Source organism: Anopheles ziemanni, chromosome 2, assembly GCF_943734765.1.
Source record: "Anopheles ziemanni chromosome 2, idAnoZiCoDA_A2_x.2, whole genome shotgun sequence".
Classification (NCBI taxonomy): domain Eukaryota; kingdom Metazoa; phylum Arthropoda; class Insecta; order Diptera; family Culicidae; genus Anopheles; species Anopheles ziemanni.
In genome coordinates this window covers 1345939-1370384 of record NC_080705.1, presented here as the reverse complement: position 1 = coordinate 1370384, position 24446 = coordinate 1345939, and the positions used below count along the sequence as shown (strand labels likewise).

General features: G+C 46.9%; 4 protein-coding genes across 4 annotated transcripts in view; 2 read left to right on the top strand and 2 right to left on the bottom strand.

Annotated features, from left to right (window-relative positions):
- Positions 1 to 320: 320 nt before the first annotated feature.
- LOC131281003 (uncharacterized) lies at positions 321 to 1328 on the top strand. The gene is made up of 3 exons (XM_058310256.1): positions 321 to 580; positions 644 to 795; positions 877 to 1328. The coding sequence occupies exons 1-3, from the start codon at positions 386 to 388 to the stop codon at positions 1145 to 1147; spliced, it is 618 nt and encodes a 205-aa protein (XP_058166239.1). The 5' UTR covers positions 321 to 385; the 3' UTR covers positions 1148 to 1328.
- A 501-nt stretch (positions 1329 to 1829) lies between these two features.
- Positions 1830 to 3550, top strand: LOC131288791 (uncharacterized). Its single transcript, XM_058317970.1, has 4 exons — positions 1830 to 2012; positions 2085 to 2241; positions 2579 to 3016; positions 3079 to 3550. Exons 1-4 carry the CDS (start codon positions 1869 to 1871, stop codon positions 3300 to 3302), a joined length of 963 nt encoding a protein of 320 aa, XP_058173953.1. The 5' UTR covers positions 1830 to 1868; the 3' UTR covers positions 3303 to 3550.
- Positions 3551 to 3670: 120 nt separating this feature from the next.
- LOC131281776 (cytochrome c oxidase subunit 7A1, mitochondrial) lies at positions 3671 to 3895 on the bottom strand. The gene has a single exon (XM_058311126.1). The coding sequence runs from the start codon at positions 3893 to 3895 to the stop codon at positions 3671 to 3673; it is 225 nt and encodes a 74-aa protein (XP_058167109.1).
- Positions 3896 to 8118: 4223 nt separating this feature from the next.
- The window catches only part of LOC131282738 (fibronectin type-III domain-containing protein 3A), a 33694-nt gene continuing 17366 nt past the window's right edge, over positions 8119 to 24446 (bottom strand). The window contains exons 3-6 of the mRNA XM_058312274.1: positions 18636 to 18823; positions 13010 to 13313; positions 9751 to 12923; positions 8119 to 9665 (exon numbers count right to left, since the gene is read on the bottom strand). Of these exons, the coding sequence (XP_058168257.1) occupies positions 9153 to 9665; positions 9751 to 12923; positions 13010 to 13313; positions 18636 to 18823 (4178 nt within the window). The 3' untranslated portion in view covers positions 8119 to 9152. The remainder of the gene's footprint in view (positions 9666 to 9750; positions 12924 to 13009; positions 13314 to 18635; positions 18824 to 24446) is intronic.

The window sequence follows — 24446 nt, the reverse complement described above, 5'->3', positions numbered from 1 at the left end:
TTGATTTATGGTCACAACAAACTATTCGCACAACACAAAGATGTTGAATGTCAAAGGTTCGAATACTCACCTCAAAGTCACGAACAAAAAGACTTCAATTTCAATATCAACTCAATCAAGAAAGTTTTACACCATTTAACAACTAGAAAATAATTGAAATTTTAATTCATAATATTCTTTTAGGTCTTTGGTCAAATATTTCCGTTTCTGAGACATAATAATGCTGCTTTAGGTCACCTACCATGTGATCCACCTTGGGTTTTTTCCAAGATGTCAAATGTGTCCAAATCGTAGTTTGTTGTGATTTTGCAGACGTGGGAGGTATTCGTGCACGAATGCAAAGACCCGCTTGTTTTTGCGTTAATTTCTAAATCAAGAAAGCAGGATGGCCGATTTGAAGCGCGATTTGGACGAATACCTGCTGCTGCAGGAGAATCAAAAGAAAAATTTCAAGCTTGAGATGCCCAAAATGCCCACCATCCCGACACCCGGATTGGTGGGCAAGCTGTTCGGTCGGAACCAGGAACCAGAGGCAAATAGTTGGCTCAAGGATACTCAGGACACTTGTTGCCCAAAGTTGGTAAGGTTTTACTTTTACACACAAACCGAGTACGCTCGCTAAAAGGAATGTCCTTATTTTTAGTCTCGAATACAACGGATCGTCGGTTTTGTGACGTGTATGGGGCTCGGCATGTTTTGCATGGTAGTGTCCACTTTCTACATACCAGTGCTTATACTGAAAGCGAGAAAGTTTGCCCTATTATATACGCTCGGCAGTTTATTCTTCATCATGAGGTAAAGCGCTTTCAAATCATCAATCTGCTTAATTTACTCCCTTGTCAGCACCATATTACAATGTTTCTACTGATCTTGCAGTTTTTCTTTTCTGAGCGGCTTTGGAGCAATGTTTCGTCAGATGTTTTCCCGCGAGAGGTTGGCAATGTCCATCAGTTACAGTTGCTGCATGGTGGCCACGCTTTACTTTGCAATGGTAGCACAAAGTACCGCATTCACTGTCTTGTTTGCCGTGGCGCAAATAATCACGCTGCTGTGGATGATTCTAGCAGCAATACCAGGAGGCATGAGTGGGGTGAAATTCTTTGGCAGCATGTTCCGAAGTTCGGTATCCAACACGCTTCCAGTGTAGGATTCTATCGAGCAAAAGAAGCGAAAGGAATGTGCACGTGTGATATCTTGATAGTTGATCCCGAAAATATCATTACGACTTGGCTGTTTTCCCAAGGAATGGAAAAGTATTTTCTTTCGTTGAGCCAAAACAAAGTACTAATTAATAAATGTTTAAGAAATAAACTGCTAGTATTAACAAACAATTTAAAAAAATGATTTCAATACAAAGGCAAATCGAAAGAAAATCGTGATCCATCTGGTAAATGCAATTTTAAACAACTATATTATCGCTCAATGCAATCCGCTTCGTAAAGCAGTAGAATTTAAAGTGAATTTGCAGGATTTGTCGCATTTTTTAATTGTGCAAGTAATGTTCGTTTCTCTATAAAAAAACTAATTTTAATTTTACTACTTCCACCGTTAGCTACCAAAACGGTTCGACCTTTAAAACCTACGACTCTTGGTGTCCAATTTGACAGCTGTTTGATAGTAAATAAAGGCGTTAGCCAAAAAAAAATTATAAAAGTAAAAGTTCGCATTGTTTTCGCAGCAAGCCGTCGTACATTCCTTTCAAATTCGTCAGCATACACCCGAGAAAGCACATTTACGGAATCCAAGAATGTAAAGCCAGTTGTAACCGTGAATGAAACCAGTGAATGTGTAAAGCCAGACAGTTATCGGAAACCACAAGCGCCACGACGACGACGACGACTACAAAGGTGTGAGCTTTGCAGTTCAACATGGAGTGCGACGACGCGGCCGTAGAGCGTCAGAAATTAGTTTCCAACGACGAGGAAGATGACCAAAATACCATCACCAACCTGTCCTCTAGTGGGCAGGCTAAATCTGTGCAAACTCCTATCTCACCCGTTCTGAGTAACAAGGTGAGTCACCAAACGCTTATCAAACGCTATGTACGTCAATCATCCGACAACAATGAATCTCTTTAATTTCAGCTCTTTTCCAGTGGTGAAACGAGTCGAAGTCAAAACTCCACCAACTACTCGCTAGGTAAAGGAATTTCGAATGATGCACCATTAACGACCAGAGTGAATTACGTGAACGAACGTAAAACACAGGACGCTAAGCCAAAGACTAAGAAAGTCCAACGAGGTACGATCACTTGGATGCATATTCACATCAACTAATCTATTAGTGATTAGAAAACACCTCCTTCCACCAAACTTTATCTATGCTTCCCTATCACAGTTCGTTTTTTTTGCTGGTGATGGTTATTTTCATACCTTTTTACGACTATTCGTTTGTTGATTTAAGTATCTTTTTGCTATATTTTCGCTTCATTTTTGGTTTTGTTTTGTTTCTTTTTTGTTCTCTTCTTTTCCATGTTTATATCGCTCCACGTTTCGGTTCGATTTGTTCGTCTGATCATTTGGTTACCGCGCCGTGTTGCCTTGGTGTGTGGCCGTTTTGTGTTGGCTTTTGCTCGTAGAGCCCACGTCCGCTAGTGGCAGCGTCAGCAACACAAGTAGTAATCTCCATGACGGACCAGAACCAGCAGTCCCCAAGAGCAGTGCTTCCCATCAACACACCTTCCAACAAAACCCACACACACCTCAGGTCCAACAAAAACCTCAACCACTGCCATACCAGCGCCCAAAACCACCCGACTCGCTGCCCTCCGTTGGCAGCGGTGGGGTCGTTGGTGAAGGTGGTGCTGGTGGAGGCGCAAAACTACGAATCCCTAGTGCCAATCCCGTGTCATCCACGTCGGGCAGCTCGAATACGCTCAATACGAAAGCACACACTTTCTCCTCCCGTCCATTAAAACACCATTCTTTCATATCAGAGGTGCCGGATGTACGACACATGGAACGGGCCCTACTCGGTTTGCTGGAAGATTTTCATTCCGGTAAACTAAAGGCTTTCGGTAAGTAATCAGATGTGATGAAATCTGGCTCAAATAAATCTAACGAATTTATTATGTTTTAGGTTCGGGTTGTACCATGGAACAAATGACGAGCATCCGCGAGCAACAGGAGAGTTTAGCCAAGCTGCATTTTGACCTTGGCACAGAAGCATTTTCCGGTGGTAACAACAGCAGCAACTCTGACAACGAGCTGCACGCTCAATGCAATATGAAGAAGCTGGTGCAAAAGCTGGAGCAGTTGTCTTTTTCCATCGAGAAACTGCATTCGAGCCACGTCGAAAAGTAGACAGCAGCATAGCGGACCAACTTGACTTACCCATGCCATCGTTTACTAATATATAGGGAATAGAGCCGGTGGGGTATTTCAATTACGAATCTTGCGTAGAAACGATAGCCGAAACCGCATCAGTAACGATGTGTAGCAATTTGTTGTCGCGATCGTTCGGGGATAGAATTTCTTTCATTTATTTTATTTTATTTTATTTCGGAAAATATGATTTGTATATCTTGGAATAAAACACAGGTTTTATGTTACTCGTGTGCTGCCATTGTCTTAATGTTTTAGTGGACGATAGAGCTCAATGGTTTTTCCAACGGTTATCTCTGTGTGCTCTACTCGGTCGTAACACATTCATTCACTGCTGTCCAACATTCTTAGGCCTTCTTCTTGGCGAAGCCCAAATCGTAGATCATTTTGAAAATTCCCAGCAGACCTACGCCACACAGCGCCACAGTGATGCCGAAAAGCGCCTTGTCCGCGGGTCCGCCTTTCAGGAAGACTGGTAGCTCATTCTTTGCCTGGAACGTTATCATCTTCTTACGTAACGATTCCGGCAGCTTATCCGAAATCATTACCGGTGGCTCGGGATGGTGGCCCATTGTGCGATATGTGGCTGCATAAAGAAAACAAAATCAAAATTCAACTTTTTTCAACGGTTAGATCATACGCGAATTATGCAATCTACGAAAAAAAATCCACTAAACTTTCGAATGCCAACCGTACGTTGCAGCATTGCGATTATTTCATACTCTTTTGCAGTTCACAAACACTTGATGACCTCTGCTTGCATTAAACAGTACTTATTTACCTGATTCACGCAAGGAAAACTAAAACGAACCAATCTTTCTCTCCGATGGAGACTCACGCGGCACCGAAACGACGAATACTGAAGAATGAAAAATGCATCAATCCCGTCGAACGAAGCAACCGCTTGCTCCTTAGCCTTCGATCACGGCTTGCTTAGGGAAACGTACGTTAGTTGACATGCCAAAAACGCAACCGCAGGCGACTAGGATTATTTTTAGCCATGCAATCCTGATGCTATCCATCTGCATCTGGTAGCGAAAAGTGCAAATGCATTTGCAGTGACGTTTAGGTGTAACTATTTTCCCGTCGACAACCGTTGCACTCATCAACACAAGACAACAGATTTGGATTTTTTACATAAAATATATTTCTGTTAAATTAAATATTGTTTTATGTGTGTATGTATGTTTGTATATGTATATATATTTTTATGTATGTATATATATTAAGATAATTTTGTTTGTTCCGATTTTCATTTATATGTATATATATACTTAATGTCCACTTTCAACATATATCATCTTTTTTGTATTTTCATCGGTTATTTCCATTGCCCCTTATGTTTACACTTGCTTGTTATCCGCTGTGTCGCGCGTTTGCGTTTCTTTTTTTATGTTTTGTTGATTTTCATAATTGTTATACATTACACACATTCGTTTGCAGTACACAGGTCATTTCCATTTGTTTGAATTTTATTTTACCTACAGCAACAGCATCATTGTATGTTTTTTTTGTGTTTTGCTCAAAGCCTATTTACCCCTTCCCCGTAACGTGTTATTTCATCCCGCAACGTTTCTCCTTCTTCGCTCTTCTTCGCTCCAATCCAGCTCCCTTCTGTCGAACCGTGTTGGCGAACTTTATCGACATTTACAATGCCCTACCCTCGAAAGGATTCACTTTGTACAAACTTGACACTTTCCCGCTTTACAACTTTCGTTAATTTTTCTAACTTCTCACCCCTTGGTTTAGTATTGCCCACAACATTCGTTCTCATCTCGATACCAAGTTGTGTATGTGTGTTTTAGTTACCAAAAGCGCGCACATTTCAATGTTCTTTTTATTTATGTTTTTTTTTATGTTTCGCTCATTACGCTCAGCAAAAGTAAAATAGTTAAAATAGTACCAAAAACAACTCAAAATATAATTGATAGTATATACTTCTAAACGTGAGATAAAAATATGTTTATAAACATCATCAATCAATCAATCAATCATCAATCAGTTTCACGTTCTCTGATCTTCGTTGCCTTTCCCCGGCACAGTTTAACTATTCAGAAAAACCGTTTCGTTCTCAACTAAACATGGTACGAAACCCTCGAATACGCTCTAACCACGTGCTAACAAAACAGACTCGTCTCCCTATAGCTCTCCGCTCCAGTCAATGAACAATCTACAATCAATTCATTTATAATACCTATACTTCCTAGTTTGCGTTGTTCCGTTTAAATCGGTTACGATTTTCGATTTTCAATCACTTGAGAGTTGTCCACCCTTTGTTGCTTAGTGTTTGTTTGATTTGCAATTTCCTGCACGAAGCCCATGTGACCATCGGGGCCACTAGCCAGTGTAAGTAGAAACCTTGGCGATGTCCAGGGCGTCAACCATGCGTTCCAATGCCTCTTCCTTTCCGCTATTTGCAATTTACATATTTGTTTAACATCGTCATTTCCTTGGCTTTTCGTCCGAGCATTCCCGTGCATTCATTGTGGCCGTTTCGTAGAAACAATCTAAAAATCATATTCTATCATTTTTTTTTCTATTTTAATATTTACAATTTCAACAAAACTTGAACCGAAAAAAACGAATTTGACACATTCTCTCTGGTCTAACCCTTTCCTTTTGTTGGCTTTTTCTTTGTAATTCTTTCGTTAGGCGCCATACTTCACAGCATCCGAATTGTGTTTCTTACCTCCCACTACATTGTCTAAACATGTCGAAATTTTGATGCATGGCGAATTATTACTCCCTTTGCACACTTTTCCTTTCTACAAACAAATACCAGGCCTGTGACGGTTAACAATGCTTTGATTAGGTTTGTTTGTGGTTTTTCCCATTCTGCTAATTGTCTGTTGTTGGATACTTGTGTACATTTGTTTTTGCGTTGTTTTCATTTTCTAATGATGGAACTTGCAATATGCATCATATTTAATGTGAGAGTTATCGTCTTTCTTTTTCATATGCCCTACTTTCAAACGTTAGCCACTCATAAAGTCCATCACTTTCAATCCTTTCGTATCCAATCGGTCCTATAGCTTACTCGCCCTTGTGCTGCGCATCTTGGGAATAGGAGAATAATGCAAAATTGCAACACAATTTACCAATCAATAATGTTTGCGTAATAACATTGACTTGAATAGAAATGTACGTTCCCTTTCATGCTAGTAGTGCGAGACACACATGCGTACAATAAACGAATATAAAAGGTGATTAGGTAATGGAATAAGTAGGTCGAACATAAAATGCACATATTCTGCGAATGGAATATCAAAGCCCTATTAATAACCCGCGTATATTTCATCTAAATCATTTGCACTGCGCCTCGCCGCCCCTCTTCTTCTACTCGTATGGTATACCAACGGAAGTTGAGAAACAATAATTAATCTTAAATAAATATCCGCTGCGGATAGGAAACGATTGTTGCGTTCCGCAGTTTATTGCAAGAAAACAAGAAAAATTGGCTACAACATTTATAGTTAAATAAAATTGCACATTCAAACTACATAATTTATGTATATATATAAAAAAATGCATTTAGGGGCTTTTCTCCAAACGATTCCAAATGGATTGGAACTATTACTGTGTTCGTGTTGCGTAGTATAATTTTGTCCATTCGGTGTGTTTTTTCAACGTGCACGTCACGTCCCACGTGGAAAGAAAAAAGTATAGAAACAGATTAGGAAGCCTACTGTCATGTGGAATTACGGAAGCGATCGCGCGCACGTGTGTGCGGCAATCTGATTGATCAAATTGATCCTCGTTTTTAGATTGGTTGAAGGATAACTGGTGGTTATGTAAGAACGTTACAACTTAAGTACAATCTTTGTTTTTTTTGGGGTTCGGCTACCATTCACCTGTTTGATTTGTGCGTATATTGCATCGAAAGATCCGTTGTGAATCCGAGGACCAACCCTATCTGCGGTCGCATGTTCACCAATGAACGTTCGTGAGTCTATGTTTTCCCTTCTTCGTTCTAATAAGTAGCAACATGGAATTTAAAAGTGGTAGACAAACATGTTAAAACAACAGATTAACAGCATACCAGTACACACTTTTGCCTTATGGAATGCGTTCGTTACGGTTACACCACCAACGATGCCGGCCGTGTCACTGTTCTCGTTCGTGAATGTTGTTCAATGGGAAGTCCTTTTTTTTTCGTTTGACCCGTCCGCACTTCTCCGGTTTGAAACTGTCTCTAAACAAATAACGCGAGTGACAACAGTTGTTAGCTATTCGTTCGCTTGTTCGTTTCAGCGGGGAAAGGAATACATGGAGCTACATATTTTTTTCGTTCCATTCGTTCGCCTCCGTCGTCCCCGAAGCTACCCTGAAGCGTTAATGTATAGTGTATCTTGCGCGCAGCGCTCCTTGGTGATGATGTACCGTTAATAAACCGTTTCTGTTCACTTATGAGCTATATTTCTAGGAGATTATGGATTACGAGATGGGGGTCTAGATGGTGCCGACATTCGACTTTTGTTTGATTTTTTTTTGTTTGTTTTACAGTGTTTTACTCTCCTGTGTTTCCTCTCTGCTTTGCAGTAAAGGGCTGGGTTTACCATTAATAATACTTATTTGTGTCCATTAGTTTGTCATTTTCTATTCTCCGTACACACACACACATAGCAGAGACCCACGAAGAGTGTGTTGTAGTTTTTACAGGCTGCAAAGTAATTTGTCCGGAACATTCATCCTAGCATTCTTATGTTCGTCTTCGAAGGCCAACAACCTTCGCTACCACGGAAAAAGGGGCCAAGGTTTTCCTACATACTGCCTCACAAATGATCATCACCCCCAAAACCGAAACAACGCGGAATTAATTGAATTGGTATAAACAATATAGCAAATTTAACACAGTTCCACGGCGGACACACATGCTTTTCGCTCTTCTGTAGGCTGCTTGTTCTAATTAGCTATTAATTCCAAATGCCACTGTACTGTCCATCACCCTTCTCCTTCATTGAACCGCTCCCTATAGTTATCGTTTTATTAGTTGTAAGAAACCAGTCGTTCACTGTGAGCAGCTAGCTTCAGCTCAGTTAATTTTCGTTTTTTCTAATTGATTGTTTACCGACATCCTTTTTTTCTATAGAGTAGCTTTGTAATTTAGAGATAAAGGGCAAGAGAAAGCCTGATAAAAAGTTTCCACCTCAGCACGAGACGGATTCGCGCATCCTTTACTTCTGATTCCTGTGTACGAATGTAATGTATGTTGCAAGTATATTATATTAAGCGAGTGGATTATGTCGGTAGACGGAGCGGACATTTAGTATACCGTTCAATGTTGAATAGATCGATACGATTACCCACAAGACGAAGACGAGAAGAGCCCATTGGGCTCTTTACGTATTGCCTTTGGGGTTCTTGGTGGTACTGTGCTGAATTGGTTTTGACTCACCGGTGTGGTCCCCGGCCAACATACGATAGAATTTGTGAGTAGATTATTCGATACAAAGTATAAGTGTTAGTGGGTACATCACATAATGTTTGTTTTTCCAGTTTGTTTTTTCTTATTCAATGTTTATATTATTTGATTCATAAAGCAGCATGTTTCTACCTTCACGAGGATCTGAAAGTTCGACACCTTCACATTGGGCTTCTGTTTGCATATTTCTGCTTGTAGTAGGCAATGATTTTAAGCTAGATTTACGTGGCGTTAGAAAAAAGAAAAAACATTTCGGAATGAACGATATCCTCCTTGGTAAACACATTGATTAATGCATGCCCCCATTTGGTCGCCACATACACGCCCCCTGCTCCCAGACACCCAAAGGACACGAAACATCGAGTGGACAACACATGAGTGGATTATTACACGACGGCCTACTACGCTTACTTCAGAAAAGCTGCAACGATCATGGAGAGCAAGAAACACACAACCACAGCGACGACCGCCTTGCTCGAGTCGGGCTCGAAGAACCGCTGCAGCTGCTGCATCGTCGAGGAGCTCATCAGGCCACCCGTCGACGAGCCGTCACCCTTCACCTGTCCGCCCGCGTGATAGCCGCCAACGTCCGGCCCGTAACCATTGTTGCCCGCCAGCAGCATAGCGCCGGCTGCGGACTTGGTTAGTACTAACTCACCGCGACTGTTGACCACATTCCCTTGGAACAGCGTACGCCCATCGACGTCGTCCGTGCCGGACCGGTGACCACTCGCTGTGCCACCGTTTGCACTCGCTCGATGCGCAATGGCATTGGACAGATGGTGGTGCAGTACCGGGGAAAATGGACCTGCCACATGCTCTCCGTTCTGGCGTACGCGCACCGGACATACCTTGAACGCGTAGCTCACTCCGTACTGTAGGTTGGACACCGTATAGCGTGATTCTGGTCCACGGTAGGCCTGTGCAGAACAAAGCAAACATTGATGTTATCCACTAATCCATTCCTTTCACCCATCGCACACATGCACACACTTGCATACATACCTGATGATAATCTTGGTCCTTAGCTTTGGCCATCTGTAAAATGTACTCGATGGGATCATTGAATGGATTGTTGCGGCTCGTTTGCCACTCGATTGTGAGCGATCCGTGCCAATTGTCCCAAGCAGCATCACCACCGCCGCCGCCGGCTGTTCCATTCGTTGTTGCCGGATCGAGGCAAACGCGAGGCGCTTTGATGCTGTTAGGTGAGGTGGCCGTCGTGGTGAAGGAGAAACCCTCCGAAAAGTCACCCTTGCCGGCGTGTCGCGTCTCGACGCATATCCGGAAGGTGTAGGTGGTGAGCTCGTGGAGTTTCATCACCTTGCAAGTGGTCCGGCTGCCCGTGTACACGTTCTGGTACTCGCCCGTGCGACTGTTCTCCATCTCGACGTAGTACCGCGCGAGATCGAGATTCTTGCCTTCGCTCCAGCGTAGCTTCAGATGCGCGAAGCCAGCCTGGGCACACTCGAGTTTTGGCGGCTTCGGTGGTAACGGGGCGGTCGTAAACTTGACGAAAGTCGAGAACGGCCCGGTACCGATACCGTTGACCGCCTGTATCCGCAGCTTGTACGAAGTCTCGGGGTGTAGGTCGCCAATCAGAAGCATGTTTTTATTTGTCTCGACGACACCACCACCACCGACAGCTTTGTGGTGACCACTTTTCGTTGAATGTGCCGGACTGACGGCTGCGGCAACAGTTCCTCTCGATGAGCGGCCTAATTTGCTATCTACTAAATTCGTCGCTGCCTTCGCCACCGGGTGGTGATCTTCATGATGATCATCCTCGTCGGATGATCCGCCGCTGCCAACGGAGGCTTCCTCCTCCTCATCGTAATCGTCTTCTTCCTCGTCGTCCTCGTCATCGTTGGCGTAGTTCGCATTAACCGCCGATGCGCGGTCGGATGTTGCTGCTGCGTTGGCTGCTGCAGCACTGGCACTTGAGGCATCCGTCGTTAGCAGCCGATCGCCACACTCGATGTTGTACTGCGTGACCGGGGAACCGTTGTCATGTGGTGCCTGCCAGCTTATAAGTATACTCTTGGCCGTAATCTTTTGCTCCCCGAGCAGGGGGGCGTTCGGCGGAGCCGCCGGCATTTGCTGCGTGATTGGAACGGAAAAGCGTGAGCTTCCGGCCGCGTTCAGGGCGCACACGCGGAAGTGGTAGCGCGAGAAGGGATGTAGGTTTCGCACGTCCGCCGAACGACTCGCACCGCGGTACACCGTCTGGTAGAGGGAGGCATCGGTTGGTGCGGCACCGTCACTGTCACTGGTGGACGACGACGACGACGACGGCGACGACGTCGAATCGGCACTGGATTGAAGAATGTACTCGCTTATCGGTGACCCGTTGCTGTGCGGCTCGGCCCACATCACAGTTAAATGCGTTGGCGACTTGAGCACGATCGTGAGATCGCGCGGCGTTTCGGGCTGCGCCGCACCGGCACTGAAGGTGAACTCCTCGGACCACGGGCCCGCTCCGATGCGGTTCAGTGCCCGCACCTGCACCGTATACTTTTCGCCCGGCTGCAGATCCTTCGCCACGCAGAACAACTCCTTACCTTTGTAGACCGCGCTGCGCACCTTCGTGCCGACCGTTTCCATCTCCATCTCGTACTCCAGCACGGGCGAGCCCCCGTTGTAGTCCGGTTTGTCCCAGGCAAGACAGGCCGCGTACGGCGTCGGAGGAGACTTGCAGAAGGGTTTCTGCGGCTGACCGGGCGTTACCGGGTCCGTCGTCACCAGGCATGGCTCCGAACAGGCGCTGCTTCCTCCCGGGCCCTGGCACAGCACGCGAATCTGGTAAGCCGTGCCGGGGTTCAGCCGCTCGATCATCGCCTCCGACTCCTTGCCGGTGTAAACACGTTCGTAGTGCGCACCCGAGCTTATCTCCAGATGGTACAGCCCGATCTCGGCGCCTCCCGTGTCATGCGGCGGATCCCACTTCACCCGGAACCCGTTGGCATGCACCTTGCCCTTCACCTGCGGTTTCGCCGGTCGGCCCGGGCAAGTCGGAAGCGTCCGGAAGAACACCTGCTCGCTAAATGGTCCCTTACCCTCATCGTTAATGGCCATTAATCTAAACTGGAATGTCGTAGCGCGCCGTAAACCCACACACTCGTACTGCGTGTCCATGCCGTAGTACACGTTGCGGAAACCGCTATCTGTTTCGTCGTTCATCTGTAGCGCGAATTTTTCGCACTCCGAGCGACGCTGCCAGGCCAGCTTCAGAGTGGTGGCGGTGGCGTGTCGAAGCGTCGGTGGTACCGGTGCTGCCGGCACATTGCCACTCGTAGTATACTTCATCGGAATCGAGTAGCCACTCCGGCCGAACTCGTTCACGGCCGACAACCGGAAGTAGTAGGTCGTCGAGGGCTGCAGTTTGTTGACTTGGAACTGCTTGCCCTTCGTCTTGACCACCTCGGTGAACTCGTTTGCCTCCACACCGTTGCTCTTTCCGTTGTCGTACTCCAGGATGTAGTGGATGATGCTCGAACCGTTGTCGGCCGGGGCATTCCAGCGCAGCTGCAGCGTGTTCTTGGTGCGTGCCAGCAGTTTTGGTTGCGCCGGAACGTCCGGCTCGCAGCCGGGCGTATTGAACACCGTCGGCTCGGTTGGCGTACCGTGCAGCTGGTCGAGGTACACCTGCAGTCGCACGGTGTACTCCTGCCCCGGACGCAAGTCCTGCACCTTACACGACAGTGACGTTCCCTTGAAGATACTCTTATACTTGTTCTCCTTGCCATGGTCACTCAGCAGCACCTCGTAGTGCAGATCCTGCACGTTGAACGGCAACGGTTCGACAGTGTTCGAGACGACGCCTTGTGGCATCGGGGCAGCGGATCCCGCCGTGAGTGCCGTCGTTGGTGGTGACCACTGGAGCAACGCCGTGCGTGACGTTATTTCGGTCACCTGCGGCGAAGGAACTGAACTCAAGTGGTCCACAATGATCGACTGCGTGTTGTCTTCCTCCTCGTCCGGAGCGCTGGATGTGTCCTCTTCGGACGCTCCCAACGTCGGTGTGTTGTTAACCACCAGCGTATGCGCCGTCCCGTTGCGTTGATGCATCAGATGGTTCGGCAGTACGGGGTGCGAAAGATGGGACTTCCTTTGGCCACCGCTACCATTCAGCTCCACATGCTTTCTAGGTGAATTGATTGGCGTCGTCGCAGATGCATCTAAAACGGAAACAAACAAACAAACAGGTTAGCCATCGAGCGATCGGGGTTCTCAATATCGGTTTAGGTTAGGGGCCTCTTCTTACTCAATTCTCGCTGCTTCTGGTCCAACTTGCGTTGCATCTTCGAGTACTGCCGCTGGGCTCGCTCGTCCTTGTGGTAGCTGGTGTTGGTGTGTGACGGTGGCGAAGGCGAATGCCCCACATTACCCTGCGGTGTGTGAAGACCGTGCGTGCCACCGGCACCACCTCCCGCCGCTCCGCCCGCTCCGTTGTTGCCATTCGCTCCGCCGGCAATGAGCTGCGGAGGGTACATCTGAGGCCCTCCGGCACCGGGCCCCGTTTGAAAGCCGGCAATTGGATTGAAGAAGGGCATCGCAGTTCCATTTGTCTGTAGATAGAAGGAAGACACACGGAAAAAAGGAAAGGTTAAAAATCATGTTATTTATTTTCAATAGCCTGATCGTTACATTTTCCAATGAGTTCACTGAACACGCCAACAACTTACACACCTTTACGATTATTTTTACCACGTTGACAGTTTTACGCGGATCGTCCATGTTGGCAAAAATTCTTCAAAATATTCAAAACCGAACAAAACACGACCGTGCAATGATAACAGCGGGAGCTGTAGAAGATTAATGTTGCGCAGTTGGTCTTCACTCCGCTGTCGGCAAGTGACACGTAGGTACTGAATTCCGTTTTCTAGTGCCAGTACCTCCTCTCTGGATGGTACCATTCTCATTCAATGTTGATTTGGCTCCCCCTGCCCCCTTTCAGATGCAACGGAGTGTTTGTATTTTCTCACTTCAGAAACAGGGAAACATATTGCATTATACAGCCTACACACCACCGTTACACACCGTTGTAACACACCGGGGCGGCGTTTGGTATCAGTATCCGCCGCCACCCGATGCGGTCGACGACGTGTGTTTTGCAAAACAAGCATCGGAACAAATCGTGCGCCACGTAAGCTAGATTGATTTCCAGCCAACCACGCTATACGCAGCCCAATCGCGACCATGTTGAGCCCCCCAACCCACCTCCTCATCACACCCATTTTAGGGGGCGGGGTACGAGTGTGCCACACCATGCTCGTTCGTTGGGCCGCCGAATGTAGCGTAATGTTGGTGCGCCCCTTTACGTGGCAGTTGATGAGATGGGGTCGCGGTCGCCTAATGACGACGACGACAGCCACACACAATTTCAGCTTGGTGTGTTGGCTCGTTTTCGGCCGTTATCAGTGGCACAAACACAGGGTTGCTGCTGTTCCACCTTCTATCTAGCCCAGCCGAACGCCTTCCGGACACGAATTGTTGCTAATTATGTCATCTCTAACTCTCTCTCTCTTTTTCTCTTTCTCTATTTAGGTACAAACGTCTTGGCGGGAGGCTTGGCGCGAAGATAAAGCCGCCGACATACCACCAAAACATGCGCCCCACGTCAGACAACAATCAGACGGGTGCGAGGGGCAAAGACGCGGCGACAATTATCGCCCACAGGAAGTGGGTGGGTGCTGGCTTGGAACACGAGCGTGGAGTGGATCGAGGCGGTTTACTAAATACTCAACGCACTTTAAAAAAAACACCAGACATGACAATCTCAAACGGCACACAAAACTAAAGTTTGTTGCCCGCCTAGACACAATTCCTGGTATCTGTTTATTTGTTAACTGGCTCGCACTCTCAAAGGAAACGGCTTTTGGTAGCACGATTTTGATAAGACGCTTGTTGATTATCCTTCCCGTTTTATTGCGTGAAGAATATTTCTCTTTAAAGATGGCCAGTGTTTCTTAACCGGGGAAAAAGTGCAAGCCCCTTCACAATCTCCTAAAACGCAGAGAAACTCGATGCAACAAAAGCAGGAAACAGATAAAAAAATACCTACAACACACACTGAGGTGTCCATAGTGTTGAAATGCGAAAAGAAAAAAACCGAAACCTATCACACTTGAGGGAAATGGGAAGCATGGGTTAGCAAATTAGTTCCAGCATTTCCCAATCCCCTCCTCCTCCCGTGGGTGTTAAATGAAGATTGCAGATAGAGCGAAGGGCAGAAAACATGAACTCAAAACATTCAATTCAGCGAGCCGTGAATGGAGACAACATAAAAAAAAACAACACGAGTTCCATCAAACAACCACCCTAGAGAGAAGGCCAATAACCGCCCAAAATTGCATGACGGTGGCGACGGTGGCGGCATTACATAGAGCGCTCAATGACGCTGCAACAATTTCCATGCGGTTGCATAGTGTCCACCACCTCGCTCCCACCCCCTCACCGTTTCTACCACGGCGGGTGGACGTGAACAAATTGTCGCCGAATTTTAATTTCAAATCAATTGTCTCTCTGTCGACGCCGCGACGTGCTCGCGCTCGGAGGGGGACGTACAAACAAAATATCGAAAGTTTTTCTATTTTATTTTCGTGGGTTGATGTTGCAATTCTACCAAAAACTAATCCCCCACCCCTCCTCTCACACGGTGCGGACGTAGGGGATGGCAGCAATTTAGTCGTTTCTTCAACCGACACAACAACACAACGAACGCGGCCAATGATTTTGGTGGTGAACACCCAACAACAGTTGCCGGATGTGGTTTTGCTCTTTACTCCCGGTGGTCGGTCCCGCTTGAAGGCACTTTAACGTCGTCCACCTCAGTTTCGGGGGTGTTGGCTGTTTGGCTCTATTACAACACGGGGGAGAAACGGTGGGCCTCCAAATTCGCAACACCCCGTCGTTTTTTTTTTTTTTTTGAAGAGCACGCATCGGCGAGGGACAATTAAAAATCTCTAAAACAAACAACGTTACCCTCGCTGCCCGGAACTCGATTGTTTCTCGAACACGCCGAAAAAACCGCAGCAGCTCCACTCGCTAAAACCCATCAAAAGCGAATGAAACTAACAAGAAGAATCTAGGCAACATTTGATCACACACGCACACACGGTGCGACCTTGAGCCAAAATGACAGGCATGCAATTTCATTTAAATGGTCCATGATCACCACACCACACCAGAGTCACTTTAGAAAATGCCACTCCATCCACTCTTTCCCTTTTCCAGCGACTCCAGAATCCGTCCAGCATCCGTCGGTCCGTTCGACGGATACGATGGTTTTTGTGCCGCGCAATAGACTTGATTCAGAGATTCAAGTTGACATTTGGTAATGTGCTTTTTTTTTCTCGACCGACGAAATATATATATATTTTTAAGGACTTACTGGCACTATAAACTTACCACCATTTAATTATGGCGTGTCTGTGTGTGTTTCTATACAGTAAATTAACCCGAACGGTAATCCTTGCCGTCTGATAAGCAACTAAACCAATGTTTTGAAAACATGTACCGTGGTTTGATTGATTGACCGAATGCCACACAGTAACGCTAACTGTATAAAAGTATCAATCTAATATCAGGGCGTTAAACCATGTCATCATGTTCGTGTTCATCGCGAGCATTCATCAATAGAAGAGAGACGGACAAAAAAAAGAACACTGTGCGCCTTTGATTGTGGCCACTGATGGAGAGACCAATTACGCATAGCCTGGTGCGACAATGTTGCCGCTTTGTCCGCGGTCCAGCGGCTGCCGAAGCGAAGTGAGGACGTGTTCGAAACGCGGAACCAGACACATCCACATCTCTTCGTGTACCCACCACCACCAACCAGCTGCCCGCCCGCAGTAGTAATTCCGCTTTCGATTATAATTGTTGATATTTTACTACTTTCCTGTCGTGTTATTTTTCATCCATCCTCCGCCCAATGTGTCTCCTCTTCCGCCTCTGTACCGTTTTTCCTCGGTCGGAACATGGGGTGGTGCTGTTTTTAAATCGACACCCATCCACCGGAGTAGGAGGAGGGGGAGACGGAGGACTAAGTCACTCCGGAAGCAACAGGAAGAAGGTGGCAATGGGCCGATGCTTCTCGCATTTCGCTTGATATGTTTTACAGCGCAAGAAACAGCGGGGGGGGGGGGGGGGGGGGGGCGGCCTCGGACGGGAGGTATATGCTCACTGGTTTTTAGTTTTGTTTTCTTCCTTTCTGTCGCACTAATGCCAAGTGTTCTGGCATGTGCTGGTGGCGCGCAGCGTAATGTGGCGCAAGTAGTGCGCACACACATCACGCACATGTGATGCCCACTACTGTTGTGCTCCAATCATAATCTGATCAAATCCGGAAGCAACACTTCCTCTCTGTGTGCACGGACTGCCCGGCGAGATCTGGCGCATGGAGGAGGAGAAGAAGAAGGAGGAGGAGGATGGGAAAATAAGTAGGAAAAAACATGCCTGCTGACTCTGGACTCAGTTTGAGCAAAGGCGTAACCGGCGCACATCGACTAGAAAACGCGCCCCAAAAATGATTTTGTTTTGGAAGATCGTGAATTAGTCCATCGCTACAAAAGATCTTCGAATACACCGAAGGCACACACGTAAAATGACCATATGTGTAACAGAATTTTCGCATACCTAAGAGCCATTTTTTCTCTAAATTTAGCCAGAAGAACGCAACGGGGTTTCCGATCATCGTAAGGTACAGAGTTTTACATCTCAGCTAGCAAACCCGGCAGTGTAAGTAGAACACCAAACAACGATAGCCTACTGTAAGGTATTTGATGGTGAATCGTCAAACCTCCAAGTTGCAACACTAAACGGGTCAAGTAGACAATTCGTCGCTTTCTAGGATCTACCGCAATGATAGCTACCGGTTGAATGTTTGTAGTAGGCACGACCACTCGAGGAATACAGGATAAGGTAGGCTATGATCGCTTTTCCCCAATCACAAAAATCCTCGCAAAAGCATGTTTTTCGACCGGAAAGTGATTTTCCCCTACTTTTACCTTCACCCTTTAGATCCTAGAAAGCGACGAATTGTCTACTTGACCCGTTTGGTGTTGCCATTTGGAGGTTTGACGATTCAACATCAAGTACTTTACAGTAGGCTAGGATTGTTTGATGTTTTACGTGCACTGCCGGGTTTGCTAGCTGAGTTGTAAAACGTTGTAAGAAGTAACCATTCGGTCGGTAGAATGAAAGTGTAAACAGGTGCAGAAAGCGCTATGATCTTGCGTTGACGGATGCCAGTAAAGTGCGGACAAATTATTACTGTAACCTACTTCCAATGATATGCCGGAAGTTGGTGCATGCCTGGTCAGTTCGTGACTCATAGGTAGAACTGCTAAAAACTCAACTCAAACCCCTGAAAGGTACAGGAGCCGGGGGCCCCTCCTCTGGCTTCTTCATCGGTTCGTACAACAGGAAGAAGAAATTTGCACTGAACGTGCCGTAAATTAGCAACAAATCAACACTCCGGGACCGGTTCGGACCGGGTTCGCGGACGCAAGCAAGGAAGGCCACCCTCCAAGACACGCACGATTCGAAGGAAAAATGTGTGAATTTCCAGGCGATAAGTTGGCGCAAGCTATTTATTATAGCTCTTAGCGAGAAGCGGACCCAAGCGTGGTGACTCACTCAGTAGTTGTGGGGCATCTTTCTGTTTTTTTTTTTGCCTGGGAGAAACAAGTTCGTACATTTTTCACATACGTAAACTGCACCGCCAACGCCATCTCTCATATCCCCATCGCCGCGTCGATGATTATTTAGATAAACAGACAGAAAGCTGGTACAAAAATGAGATGGTGAACTGCAGGATGGAATGTCTTAAGCTAACATACACGCCGCCCCCCAACCCAGGGGGGTGGTGTGGGGGATGGACTACTTACAAACGAAGGATGCATATGGTGCTGGACGCCGCCCTGGGCGAGCTGCTGCGGCTGGGTGGACAGGATGACGTGCCTCAGCGTCCCATTTTCGTCGACGATCTGCTGCATCATGTGGCCGTGCGGAACCTGCATCGGCATGGCCATCGGAGGTGTGGGGTTTTGTGACACCATCGGCAGCGTGACGGGGCCTGTGGTAGAGATTGGGAAGGAGAGAAAGAGAAATGATTCAATCAAATGGTGCTGGAATGTCGTTATCAGCGGGAACGGGAAAATGGCCAATTCGAGATCGGGAGGAAAAGGAATGCCGCGCTACTTGCGGTTCTACCGACGGTGTATTACTTGGGTTCAAGTAAACACCGAGCTATTTTTAAACGATTCTCAAAATATCCATCGACGGAAGGTCGTGAATCCGTGACCTGGTTTTGCCGGCGACTCCGGGACGTGGATGCCTGATCTCGGATGCGCACTTCATCTCCTTCCACGACGCATATCGTTATTTACGTATGCACTTTTGAAATTCATCACCCCCAGACTGTCGATAACAACCTGAAGGAGGTCATGTCTGCGCACCGGACGGACAGGAGAGTGAAAAACAAAGCATCGGGTGTGTAACTTATCCACCCAACCCTCCCCCTCCAACACTCCAGGATACACGCTGCTCGTCTTGCTCCCAACAACCCAAAAGATACACACATGCATAAAAGTTTGCCATAAAATTCTACCGGTTAATGCCCCCGAGTGAGTCGCGTCCGAGACTCGACTCGAGGGAGAGAAATGAAGCAAAAATACACGCCTCGCCACACTTGCGCCATTTCTTCGTCCAATTCGCGAAAGCGCGTCTTTTTTCAGCTGATGCCGAATCTGTTGCTTTCGCCTTGGGATGGAAATGAAAAAAGAACATTCGAACTAATTCGAAACAGATACCGTTGGTTCGTCACGTCTATCGTTGGTCAGCGTCGTAGGAGGAGTAGCCATCCTTAGAGACAAGGAAAGAAATGTAGATAAATGCTTGATGGTGTTTGACGTGTTCATCTGGCGAAAATAATAGACGAGGACTTTAGATAAGACTTTACAATCTCCACCTGCATTTGAGTTTATAACACGCCAGACATTATCGACGTCGTGGTTGTAATCCGCAAATGAAGCATACTTAATTCAAACGATGTTTCGCGTTGGTCACCTTTAGCTAGCCAGCATTCCCACGAATCCTTCCAACAGACCAAACCAAATCGACGCACCATTGAAAATAAAATTCATTGGAAAAGTGAGGAGAAAAATGGTAAACCAAAAGGCACACACCCCGATGGACGGCGAGGGACGATATTCCGTGCCGCGCGTTGCTAATTGACACTAATGCTGGTCGACGGCTCACACATAGGGGTGGACAAACCCATGATGACCGGTTTAGTTCCCCTCAAACACGAATACAGATGATTTTTGAACAGAGATACATTCCCTGACGCGTATGTTCTTCTCTGGTTCGAAAAAAAAAAGTTCCCCAACTCAAGATCAGGAAACCGTCAGCATCAGCGAAAACGTATGCACCACCAGCAGATCAACAACAATCGTCAGTCTTTCAATGCGGGATCCGATGGTTGGATTTTCCAGCACATGTCGACATTTCGCGAGGGAACCAGATTAGGGCAAATAAGAACTTATGTATAAACAATTTCCCCTACGTGTTGATTGGTTGGGAGGAATTCGATGAGTGGGAAATCCGGGGGCCATAAGAAGATAATTGTAATAAATCCATGACAAGTTAACGTACAATGTGGCGCATTATTTTACTGCAACTGGGGGAAAAATTCTAACTCATTAAATCATACTCCGAATAATAGCCACCTCCTCGCCAAAGGATCCGCTTTGAAAGTGGATCACAACGCGCCGTGCTGCTTGTTCACCAGCAACAAGACAACGGAGGCAAGAAGCCCATCCTGAAGCAACAGACAGTAGCCAACCAAACCATCATGCAACGGCGCAGCAGTCCATTCGAGCAAGCAGCAGCAGACCAGACCAGACCAGACCAGACGGTCATTAATATTTCGTGTTTATATACATAGACAAACGCGCCCTTCTTCTCGCCCCTCCATGGGCCCCATCCCCAGACGGATGGCGTCCCACCCCTCCTCCCCCCGGGGGACTATGCGTGAAGTTTTTCGGTACCTTCGGGTACCAAACCTTCGCCGTTCCGACGAACGCCAAGCCAACCGTTCGCCATGGCTCGAGGGAATGCGGGGAGCAAAAGTGGCCGAGAGCAATGCAGCAGTTGCTGTTCAGTCGGTCTCGGGGACATCGCTCCGTGCATATTTCTCCCACTTTCAAAAGAGGAACACACGCGCAGTCGAGACACGAACCCGAAGATGAACTCGCCACCCCGGGGGGAAGAAAAAGAGAGCATAACTAATCAAGGTCATTATTTGCACAGAGTACAATCAACCCTTCGGCGGGGGAGCCGGGTTTCAACCCGCCATCCCCAGACCATGCCATGGCTGGGAGGAAAAAAACCTCACAAGGCCCTCAGTCCACACCCAGAAAACCTCCCAAACCTGAGCTCCCGCAGCGCTGCTAGGTTCCAGTTCTTGGGTGGAACCAGTTTCTGCGTTTATCACTTCATCCCTCGGTCTCGCGGGCTCCAAGATCCAACAGTTCGAGCCAAGAAGAGGACGACGTCGAACGGGTTGCAAGAAAGTCGAAAGGCAAAGGGAAAAACCAAGAAGCAACAACATTGCCCAGCTGAACAGAAAAGCTGTGGAGACTGTGGAGACACCGAAACTACCCCGCAAGACCTTCTCGCGACCGAGAGAGTGTGTGCGCCAGAAACCGGTCGGGAAGATCGGGAAGACCACTCTCGGAGATGAAGGGATCATCGGACTGCGAGTAAAAAAAAGAAGCGACCTTAAGCAGGAAACAAAACAAAATGGAAAATAACACCAACAAAAAAACACCAATCTGCAATCATCTGTAGCCTTCATACACCGAATTTACACCAACACGCACGAACCGCGAATGCTGCTGCAGCATTTTCCCCCCCTCGGTTTGGAGCATTTTTTCCACCCCTCGAGGGCATTCTTCCTCTCCATCCAATGGGGCTGTCCAAATTCCATTCTCGAACCAAATTGAACCTTTCTTAAAGAGATCCCCGAAGTAGCCACCGCTCGAGGATTGTACTCGAGTGTTTTCTCGTGGCTCGCCTCTATCTTCTTGAGCGGAGCCCTTTTCATCATATGGTAGGAAACATGATAAGTGAAATCCCGTTACCCACCAACGACCGACCCACAGCCTCAGGAGAAGCACAAACACATGCGCTCGACGAGCATGTTTTCGTATTTCTCTTTCCAGCTTCCTTTCGTACAAACGTCTTAAGCCGGCCACACTTGAGCGAACTAAATTTGGCACAAATAGGGCCACATGCGTTGATTTTGATTGCAGCAAAACAGGGGCACACAAAAACCGCGTAAGACATGCCTAAAAATTTGAAACATTTGTAGAATGCAAGTAAATCACGGATCAATTTAAAAAAAGGTATGTGAAGAAGAAGTTGATCGTTCTTTAAGAAAAGCAGTAAAGCGTTCAACAGAACATAAAAAAGCAAAAGAAAAAGCAAACCGACTCAAATAACAAACTTAAACAAACACACAGTTAAAACATGAACTGAAGCTCGAGATTTGAATCATCATCAACCTCGTCATCATCATCATCATATGGAGGATGTGCTGCTGCCTCCCCCTTCGCCCCACTCTTCGTGCTGGCTGTTCCTCCCCCCCCCCCCCCCCCCCCCCCCCCCCGCTGGTCCACACTTCCACAGCGTCCATTCGGAGAATAGAAAACGGGTTTTTGGTCTGATGCAAAGTCGAAGCAATGTCGAAGTGAAGTCGTGCTTAAAGCCATCTTACAAAGAGAGACTGCGAAAAAGACGCGGACGACCTTTAATGATAAACGCTGGTTGTGTGCCTCCGTTCCACCACCCCGGAGTTCGTCCTCGACATCTCCGACACATTCCGTTATATACCGCCCCGCTCGATTCTGCAAGACTACGTACGTATGGCCCAGTGAGTTGCCGGTGAAGAGAAAGAAGACACCGAAAAATCGAGACTAGATACACACGCCGAGGAGTTGGGCGTGAAACTCCTCCGAAGCATTCGTGGCAAGTTTGCACGCGATGTGGCATCCGTGTCTCTCTCTTGCGCCGGAGGGTGGACGACGACGACAAAGAGATGTAGAAGATCGCCAAGCAGAGTACAAAAATTCGCGAAGACCCTTGTTTCGCCGTTTTGTTTCTCCCACTCAACAGCGCGAGCGTTTTGGATGATTTTTCGGAAGGTTCCTGGCAGGCACAAAAAACTCTACCTCCAGCTCCGGAACCCCCGCCGAAGCATCGGGTTCCGCGCCCGGGTGTTGACGCGACGATTGTTACCCACCTCCAACGTTGGTGGTAGTGGTTATGGACACCCACCAGGCAAATCCAGTTTCAGCCTGCTCGCTCACGACGAATGGGTCTTTCCAGGGACCAACCACAAACCACCAACCCGCCATCCAGGGGTCCTCCGCGAAATTCTGCAAGCCTCCCGCGGCGCCAGCTGAGAATCGCCGACGTGTCACGTCCTCCGCGTCACGCATACCATCGACCATACGGATTTCCCCGGCTGCGGATTGGGGTAATATTATTCTTACCAATAGGCACAACACGGCAAAGTTACCCCCCAGTCCGGTATTGAAATGTTCCGGAATGGGATCGCCTTGGCTTATTATCGTTTCGCGGTAGTCCTAATCAACATTTTCCTACTTGGTTTCGTATGTTGTGCGGGTAATTTAAGCTTTACTACTTTTAAAATAAATTGAACGATCTTTTTATGATTCAATGGAAATCTCATTAACTGGTAGTTTTGCGTTTAACTGCGTTCGTAACCGTAACCGTAATTAACTTTAGTAATTATCCACTACAATGTCTCCGCGCGTTGTTTTGTGCATCATCATAAAATAACTCTTTTAAAGGGATTTAAAATTTTTCAACTAAAAAGTATACATCCTTCCTTTTCTCAAGGCAGCAAGCACACCAAACAAAACCAAATACAATGGTCAATAAAATATTAAAACTGCACAGATATATCAAAGCGTTCCCATGACCCACGAGGCGATAATACCTCGCTGAAGGTTAACCGACGGAAATGGTAAGTAATTAATACGCGTTGTCGTATCTGCAATCCCTTCCCTCTGCATCGTTGCGTGTCTTCGAATTGAGTGTTTAACTACCGAAACTACGGCGCAAATACGTCTTCTTCCGGGATTGAAAAGATCACAGAAAAGCACAGGCACTGATCACACTGTGTGTCCACTAGAGGCGCACTTGGTTAGCAGACTGATTTGGTTCCTTTCGATGATAACATCACTTTTATACCCCTCCCGATAGTGATCCAGATCTACTCTTCACGGCGAAAGCGGATGATCAAGATTTGCGCCGTTGACGTAGGTGATCAATAAGATTTGTTCGCAAAAGAACCAAATACATTGTTTATAAAAATTGGCAACCGTCTCTGCAACGTGGTTCTGCAACGTGCATTGTAGTTTTCACGACATGTTTATAAATTCACCAGTGCATTGAACGCTGATTATGGAGCCACGCGCAGAGATAGTCCTCCATTCTTTTTTTTTGGGATGCAAGAAAGGCATAATGCTGAAGTCAGCCGGTCAGAGGTCAGCTCTTAATTACAAAATATTGTTTACTAAAAAAAAAAATCTTAATTGCGCTCTTCTAGAGGATGTTCCGTCTCCCAGAGAACCCTTTCTTCGATGTGAAATTGAACGAGAGTGGCA

Excerpts from the sequence above, each read along its gene's own strand:
- LOC131281776 (XM_058311126.1), bottom strand. The coding sequence starts at position 3,895 with ATGGGCCACCATCCCGAGCCACCGGTAATGATTTCGGATAAGCTGCCG.
- LOC131288791 (XM_058317970.1), top strand. The coding sequence starts at position 1,869 with ATGGAGTGCGACGACGCGGCCGTAGAGCGTCAGAAATTAGTTTCCAAC. Across the intron at positions 2,242-2,578 it reads GACTAAGAAAGTCCAACGAG|AGCCCACGTCCGCTAGTGGC; the intron begins GTACGATCACTT and ends TTTTGCTCGTAG. Across the intron at positions 3,017-3,078 it reads CGGTAAACTAAAGGCTTTCG|GTTCGGGTTGTACCATGGAA; the intron begins GTAAGTAATCAG and ends ATTATGTTTTAG.
- LOC131281003 (XM_058310256.1), top strand. The coding sequence starts at position 386 with ATGGCCGATTTGAAGCGCGATTTGGACGAATACCTGCTGCTGCAGGAG. Across the intron at positions 581-643 it reads ACACTTGTTGCCCAAAGTTG|TCTCGAATACAACGGATCGT; the intron begins GTAAGGTTTTAC and ends CCTTATTTTTAG. Across the intron at positions 796-876 it reads AGTTTATTCTTCATCATGAG|TTTTTCTTTTCTGAGCGGCT; the intron begins GTAAAGCGCTTT and ends CTGATCTTGCAG.